The 19,439-nt window shown below is 42.0% G+C and overlaps 2 protein-coding genes across 2 annotated transcripts; one reads left to right on the forward strand and one right to left on the reverse strand.

Annotated features, from left to right (window-relative positions):
- The first annotated feature begins 2,765 nt into the window (after positions 1–2,765).
- LOC115829734 (kelch-like protein 10) lies at positions 2,766–7,087 on the forward strand. Its single transcript, XM_030793901.1, has 8 exons — positions 2,766–2,908; positions 3,346–3,835; positions 4,020–4,436; positions 5,343–5,540; positions 5,700–5,849; positions 6,028–6,144; positions 6,328–6,419; positions 6,937–7,087. Exons 1-8 carry the CDS (start codon positions 2,775–2,777, stop codon positions 7,085–7,087), a joined length of 1,749 nt encoding a protein of 582 aa, XP_030649761.1. The 5' UTR covers positions 2,766–2,774.
- A 1,088-nt stretch (positions 7,088–8,175) lies between these two features.
- On the reverse strand, positions 8,176–18,946 carry fus (FUS RNA binding protein). The gene is made up of 15 exons (XM_030793736.1): positions 18,863–18,946; positions 18,150–18,174; positions 17,851–18,011; positions 17,295–17,466; positions 16,533–16,771; positions 16,160–16,373; positions 13,866–13,900; positions 10,772–10,804; positions 10,397–10,506; positions 10,070–10,199; positions 9,520–9,621; positions 9,255–9,366; positions 8,901–8,998; positions 8,619–8,754; positions 8,176–8,401 (listed from the first exon to the last, which is right to left on the reverse strand). The coding sequence occupies exons 1-15, from the start codon at positions 18,873–18,875 to the stop codon at positions 8,362–8,364; spliced, it is 1,620 nt and encodes a 539-aa protein (XP_030649596.1). The 5' UTR covers positions 18,876–18,946; the 3' UTR covers positions 8,176–8,361.
- Positions 18,947–19,439: the final 493 nt, after the last annotated feature.

Below are 19,439 nucleotides of genomic sequence, written 5' to 3' on the forward strand. Positions count from 1 at the left end.
TCACAACTCTAAGACAGATGGTTCAAAAGTAATAATCAAAAATGTACTCTGACATTTTTCCTTCTTGGTGGTGCCACAGGGAATGATGGATTGACCCCAAATTTGGAACCTGGATACCTTGGACTGTGCTCCATGAGGGTGCCGGAGTCTGCCAAAATCCACCTATGGCTTCTGACCATAGAAAACCACTGAAAATATGATAATGCCAAGATGGCCAAAAAACAAAATGGCCGAGACAGAAGGTTCATAATTTCCCAGCGAGAGTCCTTTACTGTGATGATGTACAAGAAATTTGGTTGAAACGTCTGCTTTGGTTCCAAAGTGGTAGGTGTTTCAAATTTATTTTCTCCGTTTTTCTGGTATAGTGCCACGATGTGGCCAAATTTCATGAAAATTAGTGCATACCAAATACCCCCGACCCCCCTCCCACATGACTCCGTGACTCCAACCAAGCATTGGTAACATATGGCTCACTTCCTGTTTTGGTGTCTTTACCATTGAATTTCATTGGACAACAGCAGCCATATTTTTTGCCCCAGCAAAGTTCTTTTAACAGCTTTTGGTCAGAACCATCTGTAGATGATATCAACGATTCAACGATTTAGCACTAGTTCGCAAAAGTAGGTTTTTTTCGAAAAATTCAAAATGGCAGAAAATCCAATATGGCAGACTTTAAAGGCAATGGGTGCATTCGAATCAAGATGACCCAAGGATTCAGGGGTATAAAAGATCACAACCCTAGGACAAACTGGTTTAAAAGTTGTAAGCAAAAGTGTACCTTGAAATTTAGTCTGTTGGTGGTGCTACTGAGATGGATGGATTAACCCCAGATTGGATGCCTGGACACTTTGGACTGTCCTCTATCAATGTGCCAAATTTAATCAAAATCCACCCAGGGGTTCTATGGCCTGCCATAGACCCCCAGAGGACAAAGTATGATGACAGTGAAAAATTCTACCAAATACAATACATGCCTTGCAGTTTTGGTGCTTGGCCCATAACGGTAATAATAACCTTTTAAACAGCAAAGCATTGGGAGTGAAGATACAAGCACCACCAACAATCCTACCAACAATCAGAAAAATAAAAAGATATGTTGTCTTCAAAATGCGGAATGATCCTTGTTGTGGTCCTTGCAAAATGACACCTATACAAAGCACAGGACTGTAAAAGTTCCTATGAGGTCAGAAAAGTTCATCGGTTGGCAGCGGTTGTATGACCTTGAGGGTTTGGCACTCATTCATTCACACACACATATGCCCCACTCCCCCTCCACACACACACACACACACACACACATGCAGATCACCATCCGTTCCATTTCTCACACAGCTTGGGAGATAACCACATATTGAATAACAAGAGTTAAGAGATAGGAAAATAATTGCAGGTTCACATACCATCAGGCTCTGTGAGTGAAAAGAAAGGGCTAAAACTGGAGGCAGATGTGATGCTAACCAAGAGTCGTGAGAGACTTGGTTAATGGTTGTGATGGGATTATCGGCAGCATTAAAAAAACAAAGGACAACTGGGACCAGGAATTAGACTGTTCATGTATCAGTGGGGCCAGAGAGATTCATAATAAATCACCTTTCGAATATTTGCGTGTTGTAATTTAACACTGTACTGTGTCTACAGTACTGGGCTCAGCAGAGAGTGTCTGCACATTTTGTCAAATGAGTGTCTCTGTGGGATGGGCGTTGACATCAGCACAGAAACTTTATTATAGCTGTGAGACTGGGAAGTTAATCAACGGTTCTACTGAGGGAGTATGGAAGACCAGCTGAGAGATGAGAGACGTTGATAGGAGTAAACAAGTGGCATTACCACGTTTTACCATTTTTTTGCTTTTATGGAGGATAAGCAGGGCAAGACGGAACATGCATGGGCTCCATGTCGAAATTGCACACACAGTGATATCTGGATGATGACACAAGGCAAACCCGAATCATTGGAGGAATTTCTGACCCGGTGCCTCATCTGAAGATGCTGGTCTTGGGTGTATGAAGAAATTTAATAGTTTTGATAGTATATGATTGATGTATATGTGGGGTGACTTTCTGGCTGTTTGTGGCCATCTGACATACCAAAATATAACAGAAATTTTGAGGCCTGTGATTTTTGTTCCACTAACCCAATCTTGTAGGTGCTTGAGCATTTTTTAGTTGAAGGTTGACCAAAAACTGTGCCACTGAAGTACTGAGAGATTAATTCCAATATCCAAGATATATTGTACAATTTCTGCCCAAAAAGACTTTCAGCACATACTGACTGAGGTGAGGTAAACCCCTGTGAAAATCAGTCTCTGTTTTTAATTGAATTTATCAGTTAAATGACATAATTGTGCAACACAATAAAACACGCCAATGTTTTCATGATACTTTTGATAGTTTCTGTATGGTAGCAAGATAAGTTTCACTTTAAGTTTTGATAGAAAGGCATCAAACAGCATTAAATCTTATGAAGAATCCTTAAAATCCCCCTACATTCTGGCCTTGATGGTTTCAAATAAAAATGATATCCAAGTAAGAAATTTCACAAAATATGAAAATTAGCTTGCAACATTCACATCATCACAATGACGTTATAGAGACAGCATTCTAGAACTCAGGTAAAATGGAACACTCAGAGCACAGTAGGTTTACAGCAGAACACCCTACATCAAATCGAATGAACACACACAAATTGACATCTGAGTGCTACTGAGAATGAGTGTGCAGGATAGATCGTCCATCCTTAGTCCAGAGATGCAGCGGGCTAATGTCGAGAGAAAAATGAGCGCCATGGCCTGCACTGTTTTCAATGAACTGCGACTGGAGGGCAAACTCTGTGACGTGGTCATCAGAGTCGATGGCGTCGACTTCAACGCCCACAAAAATATCTTGTGCAGCTGCAGTCAGTATTTCCAGTAAGTGGTCCGCCTGGACTTCTCTGGTTCAGAGATTAATTAACAACTGGTAGGTTTCTGGTTTGAATCAAGTAAGAGAGAAATATAGCTGGGGTCCCAAGTAATGGTTGATAACACACATTGATCTGTGTGTTATTGCGAACTAACAAACTTTCACTGTCGTCTCATTTTTTTTCCCGTTGGAAAAGGACATTCATAGTTACATGTATAAAAATGAAGAGAGAGAACACAGTTAGGTTAAACATTGCATTTCAGCAATGTTATTTTTACTACAAAAGAATTTTCTTTGTCTACCATTGAACCTGTTTCCTCAATAAAAAAGAAAAAGCAATAGAGCGAAATCCAGTGCCGTCTCTTTACTAGCATCTGGTTGCTCAACAGTGTGATAAGAGTTCGACCCTCCTTTGACCTTTGACCCACCCAGTCCTTCTTTGCAGGGCCCTTTTCACCAGTGACTGGAGCACCTCAGACAAACACATCTACACCATACCCGGTGTCTCCCCCGATATGATGCGTCTCATAATTGAGTACGCCTACACACGCTTCGTCCCCATCACCAAGGAGAACGTGCAGGATCTCCTGGTGGCAGCTGACCAGTTCTCCGTCATGGGCATCGTACGTGCCTGCTGTAAGTTCCTGGAGGCACAGCTGTGCCAGGAGAACTGCATCGGCATCTGGAGGTTTGCCGAATTTTACTCGTGCCCGGAGTTGCATCGGACTGCCTACGCCTACATCCTCCACCACTTTGAGAAGCTGGTGCGCGTGTCAGATGAGTTCCTGGAACTGTCTCTGTCCCAGCTCTGCGAAATCATCGGTATGGATAAGCTGAACGTGAAGCAGGAGGACGTGGTCTTTGAGGCCATTCTATGCTGGATCAACCACAGACCTCAGGAACGAAAGGAACAGATGTCCATCCTGCTGCCCAAAGTGAGAGAAGGAGCGAGAAAGAGGCAAAGATACGGGCCCTTTCCCTTCTTTTTTTCTTCCTGTGTCTCTGACAAACATAAAATATTTACCCCTCTCTCTCTCTCTCTCTCTCTCGATTCCATTCCTTTGTACATGACTTCTTCTCTTCACCCCTTTTTCTCCCTCTGTCACTCTCTCTATGCAGGTTCGTATGGGGCTAATGACAGCAGACTTCTTTATGAATAACGTAAAGAACAACGAGTTGGTGAGGGACAACCAAGCATGCAAGCCCATTATTATTGATGCTCTGAAAGCCATGTACGATCTCAACATGAATGGGCCCTCCAACTCTGACTTCACAAACCCTTTCACCCGCCCCCGCCTGCCTTACGCCATCCTATTGGCTATTGGCGGCTGGAGTGGGGGCAGCCCCACCAATGGGATGGAGGCATATGATGCAAGGGCAGATCGTTGGGTGAACGTGCCACAGGATGAGAGCGCCCGGGCCTATCACGGCACGGTTTATCTCAATGGTTTTGTTTACTGCATTGGTGGCTTTGATGGCGTCGACTATTTCAACAGTGTGAGAAAGTTCAACCCCATCACACAAACTTGGCATCAAGTGAGTAGCAGCACTTTTCTTTTGGTTTGGATGCAGACACTGTGATTAACACATCAAATATACAAGTTCATGCTGAAGCTCTGGTGAGTATTAGGTTTTATAATCTTTACAGTCCTCTGACCTCTTTACACTACAGTGTAGTGATTCTCAACTCCAGTCCTGGGGGGCATTATTTTCACCTTAACTAATTAAGGTGAAATAATTAATTACACCTGTCCTGGCTTCCCTTCATTGGCTCCCAATTCACGCAAGGACAGATTTTAAGGTCCTCCTATTAACATTTAAAATTTTACATGGGCTTGTGCCAGCATATCTGTCTGACTTAATACATCTTGTAACCCCCCTTGCACTCTGCGCTCTCAAGATTCTGGACTATTAGTCTTTCCAAGAGTTAAAAACAAGTCCACTGGCAACCCAAGCCTTTTCCTACCGCTCTCCCTTCCTCTGGAATGGTTTATCTACAGAAGTTAGAGAGGCAAACTCTCTCAATACCTTTAAAACCAAACTAAAGACTTATCTATTTTCTCTAACTTATGGATAATATAATTTTGATTTGACGTTTTTATGGACGTGTAAAGGCCTGTGAGACTATAAATAGTAATATTGGGCTGTAAATAAACTTGTATTATTATTATTAGTAGTAGTAGTAGTATAACTGTGATAATGAAGAGTTAAAACAAAGATGTGCAGGACAGTGGGCCCATGCAGGCCACCCCTGTACAGGACTGGAGTTGAGCATCACTGCTTTAGTGGAATGCTACCACTGAGGTAAAGTGTGGTATAATTAATGCCACTAGATGGAGCTATATCCTAGATTAGGCTCACAACATTCATTGTTCTTTTTTTCATTTGATGGATGATTTTTGGTGAATGTGCTTATGTTTTCTCTCCATTTTGCTGTTGCAGGTTGCGCCCATGCATTCTCGCAGATGCTATGTGAGTACCACCGTCTTGTACGGGTGTATTTATGCTATGGGCGGCTTTGACGGTTATGTACGACAGAACACAGCAGAACGCTACGAACCAGAGACAAACCAGTGGACAATGATCGCACCCATGCATGAACAGAGGAGTGATGCTAGTGCTACCACTTTGCATGACAAAGTAAAGAACAGATACACACACGCACACACACACAAAATGTCTTGAGACAGTCACGCACACATACATGCATAAACAAACAGACAAACTGTTTTTTGCAATACTCACTGTGTGACAGTGTGACAGTGAACTTGTATTTGTGTGTACATGTTTGGGGTACAGGTGTATATCTGTGGTGGTTTTAACGGGACTGAGTGTCTGTTCACGGCTGAGTCTTACAACCCCCAGACTAACCAGTGGACTTACATTGCCCCCATGAGGAGCCGACGGAGCGGAGTTGGGGTAGTTGCTTACGGGGAGCAGGTCTACGCTGTGAGTACTGCACACACGCACATTAATGCACAAACACACACACACACACACACACACACACATTCATAAACTCAGACAATATGAACATATGTGCACCAAAATTTCCACCTTAAAATATATTCTCCTTTCATTCATCACCTCTTCTTCGCTCTTCCCTTCACACCTATCCTCCATTAAGGTGGGTGGTTTCGATGGTAACAACCGGTTGAGACACGCAGAGGCTTACAACCCACTCACTAACACCTGGCGGAGTGTACCTCACATGTTCAGCCCACGGAGCAACTTTGGAATCGAGGTTGATCATTCACCAACAGACACACACACACACACACACACGTATTTCAGTTAGCATGAGATGCTACACATTGTATTATACTGGGGTAACAAGAGGCTTTGAAGCCCAATGTGAGATCTTTCTCTAATCTCTCCTTCCCTCTTTTTGTTTCTCTCTCTCTCTCTCTCTCTCTCTCTCCTGCAGGTGTTAGATGATTTGTTGTTTGTAGTTGGAGGCTTCAATGGCTTCACCACCACCTTCAATGTGGAGTGCTATGATGAAAAGACAGACGAGTGGTTTGTATCTATTCAGTCTCTCTGTCATGTTACAAGCATGGGTGCTTTTGTAAACGGCACTCCAGCCTCAGCAGTTCACAGTCTTGCTCCTGTTCAGTTATGCAGCCTGCAGTACCAGATGTTAACTAATTAAACTTTTAACGCATCTTCTAGTCTGTGTTTTCAGCAGAAAGCAAGAAGATACAAGTGAAACGTTTAGTTCGATTCTATAATAAAAACGGTATGTTTGGACTAAATGCACGACGGCTGGCATGCAGGAATGACTTTCCACCCTCCCTCACTGTGATGGTCTCACTAGTGAATCAGATCATTAAACTTAAATAGATAGCTACACAACATTTTAACTCTTCAAACCGTAATGGTTCTGAATCAGCCACACACAGCTTTGTATTCTTTTTATATCTCGCTCAGCTATAAGGGTTACGGACATGGATACTGTATGTCAAACAATAAAATCCTTCTATAAAATGAAGAGCATGCATAGTTTTGGTCGACACACTGGCTTTTCTGTGTACAGGCACGACGTCCAGGACATGGCGATTTTCCGCAGTGCCCTGAGCTGCTGCGTGGTGCCAGGTCTGCCCAACGTGGCACAATATTCCGCGCCCAGAGACTCACCCCAGACTCCCCAGGAGGAACTCAGACAGTTCTCATCAAACACCATATGACTTCTGCTCATTCGCCCTCACAGAAATAAACTCATTTACCCCCCCCCCCCCCCCCCCCCCCCCTTTCCAGCTTTGGGAAGCAGAGCACATAATTTAAGTCTCCATTTATTTCCCATCAAGATACCAACATTCCTTATGATTTACATGTTGTAACAAATCACCAACAAGGCCAGCAAGACAAATACTTAGAATTTAATGTTGAGAGATGCACACAATCTCAGAAAAGGAAAGTGAAAAGGTAACCATTGCATTGGGTTTTCAGAGTGAGATTTAGGGTCAAAGTGAAATCAGGATCAGTTCAACACATTTTGCACCCTCTCCCTCAAGTTTCCCCACACACACTGGTCATCTTCTTCTCAACATCACGCTTTGAAGTTTATATTACAAATTTGTTCGTTTGGGATATCGAATGTGAGGTAGATAGACTGTTGTTGGTTGAGAAAAATCATGAATATTCTCTTCCAGATTTGAGCACGCTCACCCAACCCATATTAAGAGTTATGCTCAAGAGGGAGAAGGTGATTTAACCTTTGGAACAGATTGTGTCCATGCTCCTGTCTCCTTTGCCAGACCCTGACCAACCACTTTTGATGTTTTTCACCTTTTATCGCCATACAACCAAATGACATATTAAAAGGGTTTTTTTTTTTGGTTTTTTTTGCGTTTGTTCATCTCCACAAGCTAGTCAACAACTTTCAACTGGGAAAGATTTTGAGAACTTTTGAGAAAATACTTTAATATGAAAATTGAAACGGACACCTGGGTTAAGGAAATTCTTTCAAAAGCAGGAACTATCTGGTAAGAAATTGCTTGAAGATGACTTACACGATTCATAGTACTGCAAAAACTGAGTACATTTTTCAGAGGATATTTAATTCTAAAATGAAAAGTCCATAATTACAAAATGTCAAAAACAAACAACAAAACAAGAATCCAATAACACATGGAAGGAGCTCTGTAAACCAAACATAAGCAATTTAACTTAGCACAACAGGGAAGTCATGATGTATTTGTGTCTATCAGAAAGAGAGAGAAAGGGATGAAGAAACAGAGGGGGAGATGAGGAGAAGAAGAAGTGAGAACAAATTTGAGCTTCCCTCAAAAAAAAAAGGCGTAAACACATTTAAAATAACAGCCGTAACACACATCATATAAAACAGAAGCGCATCACATGTGCAGAGAGGAGGGGGGGGGTACTGGTCCCAATGCCAAACTGGTCCAAGTTTGATGAATGGAGTTTCTACAGATGGGAGCTACTGGTCTGGTCACTGGCATCAGTAGGGCCTGTCTCTGCGGTCATGTCGGTGATCACTTCTAACATACACAAAATCAAAAATGCAACAAATTACCATTTGATTTTTTTTACTTTTCTTCATCTCCCAGATCACAATGGGTAGTTTATTTCCCTTTTGGGTATTGCTGATATGATAACATGGTTAGCTGCCACACTGTACATTTGGCAATGTTTCATACGCTTTAGCTTTATTTAGCAACAGAGGTTCTGTAGAGTAAATCACAGGGGTACTCTCACCTTCCATCCATCTTGCCAGGGCCGTAACCCCCTCTGTCGCCCCCTCTCCCCCCTCTGAAGCCTCCTCGGTCACCGCCACGACCACGGAATCCCCCGCGATCAAAACCACCCCTGCCTCTGTCCCCACCGTATCCTCCTGACAGGAGAGAGACAAAAAAAAAAGATGGTCTAAGTTACTCAATCGGGAATCGCTAAATATCAACTTATGTGCTGTTTGTTGCTGGCAGTGAAGCTAAACTTGCATTTGTGTCAATGTAATCTCTGAGGCTGGTGTGACTTTACCTCCCATTGGGGACATACCACCTCCTACACCCTCAGGTTTAGGGGCCTTGCACTGGTTACACTCATTACGCCAGGAGAAGTTAAGGTTATCACACGACCTACAAAGCCAGAACCAAAGTTGTACACACAGTTACATTAAGATTTATTGATTTTACAGATGCTTTTTACCCAAGCGACTTCCAGTACAGGCAGAGTGCAAGACCAAGCAAATATTGATCGAGGAGCTGACTTGCGTAAGTGCCACGGTTAAGTTCATTACCAAGTTACAAGTATCAGTTACACACAATACTTCTATGTACTGTCTCCCAGATAACACACAGTCTTTGCAGGTTCAGAAAAACACAAAACACTTACGGGTTTGCACATTTCCAGTCTCCAGCCCTCTGTTGGCCTCCACCACCTCCGCTATTGCCGGGGAAACCACCACCGCCCCTGCCTCCGCCAAACCCACCCCGGCCCATAGGCCCTTCAGCCACAGAGAGGGGATGAGAAAAACAGAACTTACTTCAAGTCCTTTCTATAGACGCCCACTTGAAAACTGAAAGCTTTTCCAGTGTGCCAGATCAGAGCAATGTTGTGGAAAACACACACACACACACAAACTCCAACAAAATCTCACCTCCTCGGCCACGCCCTCCCCTCATGCCTCCTCCACCACGGCCAAATTCAGCCCGGCGTGTGGCAAAGGACACCTTAATAGGGTTCCCATTAAAGTTTTTACCTGTAGGAACACAAACAAATAGATATACAACAGACAGGCAACAGATAAACCATAAACTGAAATGCTTACAGGAGTAGACAAAAAAATATTTATATTTTAGAGACTTACAGAATGTCTACTAAATATTGCAAAAAATGCTTTTTATATTTTGCTCTGACTTTCAAAATACATCAAAAATGACACTAAATTCAGGGTGCACAAATCAAGTCCTGGAGGGCCAAGATCCTGTTGCTATTCTTATTGAGCAAGTACATATGCTCTCTGATTGGCTGAAGAGCAAACACACCTGTATTCCAGGTAAAAATTCAGCAAGTACTTACTAGGCGAGACCAAAATGCATCAGGCCCTTATCCTTCCAGAACTGTATTTTAACACCGCTGCACTAAATGTCAGAACAGTTCTTCATGAGAGAGGGATGGATTGAGGATCTAGTACTATGCCAACCCACCGTCAAACCAGTCAATGGCAGCTTTGGCTGAAGGGGGGTCATCAAAAGAGACTGTGGCCTCGCCCTTCAGTTTCCCTGTCTCTCTGTCTGTGTACAGGTTTATCATGGGCAGGCCAGTCTTCTTGTTGATCTGAGACAGGAACAGAAAAACTGAATATGATACTTGGTATGGAGCTGCAAAGACAAAAGCAGTGGGCCCAGAACTGAGCCTTGAGGAACTTCATATGTAATGTTTGAGACCGACAAATGCCTACCAGTTACACAAGCACGCCTACATAGCATCTAAGCTCATGTTTCAACGATGTCACTTCTGCCCTTGCACAGTACCTTAATGATGCCGATCTGCTTGAAGAAGTCTGCCACAGTGTCCACGGTGCAGTTGTCGCCCAAACCTTGCACAAAGATAGTGTTGTTGTCCGAGTTATCCTGCTCCAGCACTGAAAGACAGAAAGTACACAATGAGGCTCAGCAAAGCTTATGGCTTCTGAGGTAACCCAGTTTAGATTCCCTGGGTCACTTCATGTAGCAAAAACCAAGGGCATTTGAATCTACAGAGTGAACCTGTTTGGCCTCTGTGACCAAGATTAAGACTTAGTCTTGGTTTAAATTGCATTCTCAAGACATTTTAAATTCAGATTGAACAGCCTGAATTCTCATCTGGAAAACAAATCCTTAACCTCGAAGATCTGAAAGTATACTTACTATTGGGCCCACCAGGTCCCTGGTCCCTTGGCCCTTTGGAGTGAAAGGACAAGTATTAGTACAAAGGAGATGCATGAGACATAAAACATACATCTAGTTCAACCAGTCTTGAAACACTGGCTTAATCTTCTATTAAATCTTTTTATTCATCTATCTCTGCGTTCCATGATTTCATCAAGATCACAGCTCCAACATGCACTCATGGTGGTGGCCTAACACAAATCTCTCATGTGCTGCAAACAAGATTTGATGTCTGCCTTTAAACCGCCTACTCATCAAAACAGTAAGAAATAATGGGACATTTGTAAGGACCTGCAAAACCATCCCTCTGGAAACACCCGTGACCAACAGACGAAAACAAAAAGAAAAAACAAAACAAAAAAAACAGAGACCACTCCTTCTGCTTTCTCTATAAGCCATTTGGTTTAACCTATTCAGAACCACACAGAAGAAACAAGTGGATGGACCATTCCTTTTGCCTTTCCGACGGCTTGGATTCACATGTATATCCAACTCGCAAGACATTTGAGTTTTGACATCTTTGTCTCTCTCACAAACACTTTTTTTTTTTCGTTGTTTCAAGAGTCCACAAGGTCTTTCTGGTTAAAAGATACAGAAACGCTTTGCCATTGATTGTAGGAACCATTTCTAAACCCCCTACATTTCTCCAGTGCATATTTACAATATCCTCACAAGCCAAGCAAAAACGGAACAGAGCAGAGCAAAAGCATTTGTGGGGGAAATGCGGTGTTTCCCCCCCCCCCCCCCAAAACAAGCACAGCCGTTTTTAAAAAAAGAAAAAGAAAAAAGCAAAAGGGGGGAAAAATGCTCATAAAGCTGAACCAAATAAATGGCAGGTAGCACCAGGAGCACCGGTTCCCACCATTTAGGTCCTGTGAGGACCCCCATTACCTGGCTGCATCAACGGGATCTCACAGGCCGATTCACTTAGTGTTTGAAAACCTTCCAGTTGGTTTAGTCTTCAGCAACCCCATCACAGTTAAATGTTGTTCGCGTTTCCCTCCGAACAACACATACCCAAGTGTTTCAGGTGGTTTGTAGTGTTTAACACAGAAACGCTCTTTTTGCACTCTCAAAACTGTTTTCAGTTTTGCTCTCCACACAACGACATTTCAACTCTTCCACTTTCTTTTCAAACCAACACAGACCCTGGCAGGACTGCATCTCAGAGCCCCGGTACCTTTGTTGATCAGTTAGGTAAAGCTGAACATCACCAAAACCTTAACATAAAGAAGTCGCAAGATCTTACTGTGCAGATTGCGCTGCAGTAGATCACCAAGGAGAATAAACAGGTAGATTCTCTCAAGTGTGATTGAGAAAAAGAAGACCTTTTGTATCATAGAACCACTTCAAAGAAAAAAAAAAAAAGAGCTCAAAAAATGTTTCTGCCAAGGTTTCACTTGTCACTCAACCAAAGGTCAAAGATTGCCGTAACTGGCTCCTCTTCTAAGAAGCCTGACGTTTCTCCATTTAGATGACCATGCTGTTCTCACTGAGATGACATTTCAGTCAAATCGTCCATCCAGTTTCCAAAGCCACGACTCTGAAGGACATGCGTCCAACTTCACATGCAGTACCAAAAGTTCATAACCATGTAGAGACAACAAATACTCGTTGGGATGACCTGTTTGTGTTGTGAATATTCTCAGTGCACCAAGTTCAGAGAGTTCTCCTCCTACACCAAACCCAACATGAATTCATGCATTTTCCAAACCTAGTGGAAGGCAAGAACTGTTTCACAGTAATTCAGCCACCCAATGTTTTTTGCAGTACTTCGTGTAAACCACAAACTTCAGCACGCAAATCTTTACCCAACATTTCAAGTAATATAATATGAACATTCACTGAAAACTTTTTAAACCTCTGTCTTTTCAGACCAAGAGAAGTTCAGAGTTTTCTCAGATGTAAACTGACTGAAAGATTGAAAGAGAGGGAAAAAAGTCAGAATACACAATGAAGCAGTTTTCCTCAACCAGATCAAACAGATCATAAATTAAACTTGTTATAAGCAGCTCAGAGACATCAAGTAGAAGGCTCCAGGAGACTGATCTCCAACAAAAATCTCGATAATTCAAGTAATTAAAAAAAAGGGGGGAAAAAAATCCACACGTGACGCTCATGACTAGAAACACAAGGCAGGATATGCCCTCTTGGTTTAGGCTAAGTGAACCAACAGAGAGACCTCAAGAGTGTAAGGGAAGGCGCCAAGTACATGCAACTGATGAAACTGTAGCTTTCTGCTCCCAAACTAGTCAAACTTCTGAAGACTATAAATCCATGGTCTGTATCGTTCTTACATTTGCACATCAGTCATCACATGCACCGTGCCACAACACACAAATAAAGTTTTTAATTCATTCATCAATATTTGTAGCTTCATACAGATTAATCAGACGCGTTAACTCAAGCAAACTAGGAACATCGGTCTTTAACTAAAAAGGTTTTGTTATTTAGTAAAATGTATCTAACTGTAATATTTCCTAACACCACAAACATGTAAAGGAACAAAAACTGAACAACAGTTATGGTATATTTTATTTATCATTAGTAAATGATAAATAACTTATACACTGTTATACCAGTCTACTGCACCTGTCAGAAACCAACATTACACTATTTGATCTATGTGAACAGGCCTTATTTAAAATATCTAGGTCATTAACTATATTTGAAGATCTTAACTTAAAACGTTTGGTATGAACTAGATCTGTAAAGCTATGAAAATAGTCAATTAGTGTCTCCCACCCCTTATACAAAACCTGTTTCAACTTAAAATTGGTTCAAATATTATTTTAAGCGAAACTGGCGTGATCCCAAACATTCTCTAGTGAGAGAAACCAACAGTTGATATGGACGATTCCACTGGGTTTCATAGGTTCTTTAAACTTACCATGGTATTGCCACAGTAGTAAACACCACAGTACCCTTCCCCAATAGTTTATCATGCAACTCTGCACAGTCACTTCAGAGTGTGACGTTAAAATACCATACAAAAAAGGCCCCACTCCTCCCTTTTAAACCGGGCCCTCTTTTAAATCCCTCAAGTTTCTTGTTTAAAGGCTTTGTCACTTACCACCGAACTTATTGAATCCTCCTCGATCGCCCATTCTGATGGAGAAGGAGAGAGAAGCATGACGAATTGAAGGTTGACGTGGGTGGTTTTCCCCATTTCACTTGGCCCACCATATCATCCTTTGAACAAAACTCTGCATAATCTCTCCAGCCCTGCCTCCTTTGTCAACCTGTTCCATTCCTTTTTTTTTTTCTTTTGTGGTGGTAACAGATGTTGTTAACTGTCCCCTTTAGACCACCTTATTATGTCCTTTATATTGGAGTAGTTTGCAAGAATCATCGTCCTCTGCATTGTTCTACTGACTGCACATCCACCTGTACGCTATACCCACCCGTATCAGTGGGAACGATCAATTTTTTTTTTTTTTAAATCAAGGACCATTTTACATAGGACACCATTGTTTTGATTTACTAGACATTATAACCTGAATGCTTTTTGACCAAGGTCAAGAACAAATTTCCGAAAAGGACCCCCCCCCCCCCCGCCGTTACTGAATTATGCTACATACAGACGGAATACAGGTGATATACTTGAGCCCCATGTCATTACTACGAATGATTTTGTTTTGTTGGAAGAAGAAAAACAGAAAAAAAAGCAATCCTCAACATGGATGAAGTTACCAGTCCCTGATGCAAAGATTTCAAAAAACAAAGGAGGAGGTTTTAAATCTAGTTCATTCAGTCCATTCTCTCAAATCTTCACCTGGACCCATTTAGACTCTGATGTCTACATAAGTCCTTAAGGCCCCTTCCTCCCAGTGCTGTCTTCTACAACTAAAAGAACTAACAGTTCCTTGATCTGTCACTTTCCCCATTCAAAAAAGGAAAAAAAAAAAAAAGAAAGAAAGAAAAAAAGAAATACAAAGCAAAGGAGAATCAAGTGCCTAGGGGGGAGATTTAGAAATTCATTAGAACATTGCATCTCACAGTGATCCTGTGGGAAAGGATGGAACAGGTCATGGTTCAGGGGTCACAGAGAACACGAGAGAATGGTCAGGAGCACGAATACATCCATGCAGATCTACACATCCCGAGTATACATTTTTATCTAAATGAGGTAGAACTGAAGAACTTGTAAGAACTACTTAACTGAGCATGTTTTAGTTAATACTACACCTGTGTCAAAAAACAAAACAAAACACAGGAACCATCAGAATTGTACAAAAACCTCATTAAATTTGAGTGTTGACATACAGACTTACGGTTGGGCTAATGTTTACATACCACAACATGTATTTTCGTAACCACGAGGCTGATTCATATTAATATACCTTGACACCTACAGTCAGGCTGAGACAACACAGGAAATAAACAGGTCAGTCTACAGTGATTCCAACAGGGCAGTGCCAAACCAACCATGTCCTTTATAAACCATTACATTTAAGATCATTCGTGTACTTTAATGGCTGTTGTCACTCTGTACCACTGTGTCCCTTAATTAAAAAGTAACCATAAGAGTACAACGTGTTTTCATGTGTAAAGTCCTACACGGACAAGGTGGAAATGTATGGATTGCAATGAGAGAGCTGTTAAGAACAAAACCAGTCAGTCAGTCATTTTGTGGACCTACAGGCACAAATGTTTACTGATATTCTTAGCCATGCACTGTTTTCACTATATGTTTGTTTTTGTTTTAACCACCGGTTATGTAGTAGTTCTTATGTTGACCAAAGAACGTGAGACTTTTAATACATGTGTGAAGATATTTCCAAAAACCAAAGGTGAATATGAGGATGTCAGCTGAAATAATGTTTTCCCATTTGCACAAGAGAAATCCACACCATTTTGCCCCAACATTGCTTGGGTCCATAATGTCACTGAATGAGACGTAATGGTCAAATTATGTACAAAGACTTAATTTCCTTTAAAATCACTGTAGATAACTCCTTCTTTCATCAGCTATAGGCATTTCACTGCTTGGGTCTTCAATGGGCATGTCCAGTATTCCAGTATTTGGACCACCAGTTACCGTTATACATATAACTGCCCAGTATTTGGTGAACAGTTAGAAATACCCTCCTTTTATCTACATACTGCAATAGATACTAGACCAACCATTGAACCACGGTGTGTCCAGAGCCACACCTTCACTATACTCTGTGATCTATGAATATGTCAGATTCAGTGATATTCCCAATTTTGCAGTGTGTATTAACCAGTGCTTAATGTGTAGACGTGAACTCTGGATCGTGTGGGTGTTATGATTATTCAGTAAAAAAAGGGAAAGGGCAGGTCAAAATAAATAAATAAAATTTAAAAAAAATAAAAAATAAAATAAAAATCAAGTGTCCTCACCCCATTCCACCTCTGCCTCTGGGTCCCCCGCGACCACCCCGGTCAAATCCGCCAGCACCTCGACCACCATAGCCGCCGCCGCCGCCGACACCGCCACTGCCTCCACGGCCGCGGCCCCCACGTCCGTCCTGCCCGTAACCTCCGTCCTGGCTACCGTACCCTCCTCCTCCGCCTCCTCCTCCGCCGCCCATGGGTGGAGCATCCTGCCCATAGCCTGGGAGGAAACAAATCAGGCTCCAAAAGTTGCTTAACAATGCAAGTTGATTAAGATCCAATTACCTCCAATACACAAACACACCCAACCTGACGGCATGTGAGCCCGAAGCCACATGCTTTTCTTCTCAAAACAAAAACACAGACTTCCCACACTCACCTCCTCCCTGGCTATACTGGTTATGCTGGCCGTAGCTTTGGGGTGGAGGAGAGTTGTAGCTAGGGGCTTGGCTATAGGGAGCACCCCCATGTTGAGAGGACTGCTGTTGACCTCCGCTACTTCCATAACCCCCACTCTGTCCTCCACTGCCCCCATATCCGCCACTCTGGCCCCCGTAGCTACCGCCACCCTGCTGCTGCTGCTGTCCGTAGCTTGATGACTGGGAGCTGCTGCCATAGCTACAAACAGAGAAAATGTTCTCTGTGCTAGGAGATATCCGCAAACTGCATTGAGAGCATGAATTCTCCCAAAAAGTATAATCAAGCCTGACTGTATTTTTATAGAACATATTACAGCTGGACGGTAACCAAAATGAGTGACAAAAACTGAAATACAAAGTGGCCCAATTTAATACTCAAGGGCTATGTCATTAGTCTGGGCCCCCTTTTTAGACCAGTGACATGGTACAATTTCACTGAGCTGTAGTATACATATTATGCATTATTAAACAGTCTTCAATTTCTAATGAGAGGACATGATAAACTGGCAGAATAACCTTCACAATTATTTGATGTCTCTGACAGTCAGTGTGCTCTAAGAAGAACAAGCAGTCTGTTTTCCAAGGACATGGCCCAGTTAGTTCTTAAGAGCACAAGACAAGGTAGCAGAAAGTTTATTAAGCTTTAAAATGGTCAGAGTTTAGCCCTGTGGTCAGCTGACTACAACCCCCCCCATAAATTTGACCTATGAGTGCATTCTAACCTGGGAGCTGAAGGCGGGGTAGACTGCTGCTGACTGTATCCAGAGTAAGAGGACTGTTGGTTGTATCCTCCACCACTTTGAGGGGGCTGACTGCTGCTGTTGTAGCCCCCCGAATTATAGGACTGACCGGACTGGCTGTACCCCTGGGAGGAAGACTGGGACCCATATCCTCCTGAAGAAAAAAAAAGAGGAGAGAGAAGAAAATGACCATACAAGAGAAAGAAGAATGGAAAACCATAAATAAAGAGAGGTCCAATATTGCTAACCATGCAGCCAAATGTGTTTTCAAGCATTATGTACACAAGAAGTTGTGTATTTCATAGTGCTGTTTCAATCATAATCTGGTAGAACACCAGACAGAATAATTGCAAAGAAATGAGAAGAGTATAGCTGTTAGTATGTTTAAGAGTTGGATACAGACCGTTTTTGATCTGTTGAGTGAAAACAGACTATGTGGGGAATGTGCAGAGATAGACATTAACCTTAAGAGTCTTGAATTAAAAGTGCTCCTTTAGCCAACCCTGGTTCAGCCAATATTCACACATTGTATTATTACCAGATTGGGACTGTCCATAGCCGGAGCCATAGCTTCCATGGTTGTATGGGCCAGAGCTGCTCTCTGTGTTCTGGCTGTAGCCTCCATAGCTTTGCTGGCCATAGCCTTGGGCAGAGGACTGACTGTAGCCCTGGCTGGACTGCCCCCCATATGACCCATAGCTGCACAGAACATATATGAACCATTTAAATCATATTCAGCATACAAATAACATTTACTTCCCACTTCGTGAATGACTGTAAATGTGGTGACATGACTGTAAATGTAACACCAAGCAAGAATCCTGAATACGAACTCACCCATGGGATGCCGTTTGAGCATAATCTGCGGAGAATGAAACAGATTATTAATTTGCTAATAATATATGCACATCTTATATGAGTTGAGACAAAATAAAGACAATACTTTCGTAAATAACTACGACATCCAGACGAATGCTTTAAAAGTATCGGTCCAGTACCGTGTTTGATAGGTATCAAACGTGCGTCATCTAATTTCAGCATTTTAAGTGGTCGCCCTTGACAACCCAATACGGCTAGCTAAAGAGATAGTGAAGCGTTAGATACTGGTTTATTTGCTTCGTATAACACTGCGGAACGTTTATAAACTTGCGCTATAACTATAATTGTTTTGTAAGCACCATAGTACGGTCGACTATGTCAATGTATATGTCCTTTTAAAATGTAGGTCAGTGGGACAAATTTGCCTGAATTGCACTGCAAACAAAATGGCGGAGGGCGACATGTTCTACTCTATGATGTGTCTACCTATCTGGTTAACACTTATTTGAACGCATTTCAAGTTGTTATTTAGAGACAAATTGAAATAAAATCCAAGGACATAAATAAGACACTAGTCTAAAGACCAACGATGCCTTTTCACCAACAGTGCAATCAAACGCTCCCGTAAACGAAGCTGACCTCACTTTGCTAACGTAAAATCGGTAACAGCCAAACGGCTTCAGTCAGTTGAGGACGCACTATCAGTTGCTATAAAATAAACAGTTGCTTACCGTTTGATGCCATGGTGTTAAAGGCGATATCAGCCTCCGACTAAGCAACAACGAGTATTTATGTAATAGTCTGACAACGTATCTGGTATGCTTTTTAATGGTAAACACCGAGTCCTGGACCGCTTGCGCAATACGCCACTCCCTCAACTGGATGCGCTATCTATGTCATAGAAATAAAACTGCGTTTTACCAGATCACGTCACCTCTCACTCCGACACTGTCTCTGGAGTACCTGAAAATGTTATATTTGACACCTGTGTTCAGATTTGATTTGATTTGTTTTTAGCCTTTTATCTGAAATAACAGTATGTTTTCAGATGATAAATGAGTAAATTTATCATTCATCCAAACTATCGTATTTTTTTTTGTAAGTAGAGCCACATAACAGACGTTTCTATAACAGCTGATAATTTAATTCCATATTATTGATAAAATGAGTCTGTGCATTATTTGAATGTGTGAGAAATTGGGAATCTCTATACCTTAAATGATACCATTTACTAACAAGGTCCTCTCCCAAGTGTTGTACATTCCAGTGTGAATGGTCCTGTAAGAGTTCCATAATTTAGCAAAGGCG

Source organism: Chanos chanos, chromosome 16 (assembly GCF_902362185.1).
Source record: "Chanos chanos chromosome 16, fChaCha1.1, whole genome shotgun sequence".
Taxonomy (NCBI): Eukaryota; Metazoa; Chordata; class Actinopteri; order Gonorynchiformes; family Chanidae; genus Chanos; species Chanos chanos.

Bases quoted from the DNA above. Each gene is read 5' to 3' on its own strand.
- fus (XM_030793736.1), bottom strand. The intron at 9,367-9,519 runs GTGAGATTTTGT...CTGTGGCTGAAG, and splicing joins GGGAGGGCGTGGCCGAGGAG to GGCCTATGGGCCGGGGTGGG. The intron at 8,999-9,254 runs GTAAGTGTTTTG...CTGGCTTTGTAG, and splicing joins GACTGGAAATGTGCAAACCC to GTCGTGTGATAACCTTAACT.
- LOC115829734 (XM_030793901.1), top strand. From the start codon at position 2,775: ATGAGCGCCATGGCCTGCACTGTTTTCAATGAACTGCGACTGGAGGGC. The intron at 3,836-4,019 runs GTGAGAGAAGGA...CTCTCTATGCAG, and splicing joins TGTCCATCCTGCTGCCCAAA to GTTCGTATGGGGCTAATGAC. The intron at 5,850-6,027 runs GTGAGTACTGCA...TCCTCCATTAAG, and splicing joins ACGGGGAGCAGGTCTACGCT to GTGGGTGGTTTCGATGGTAA.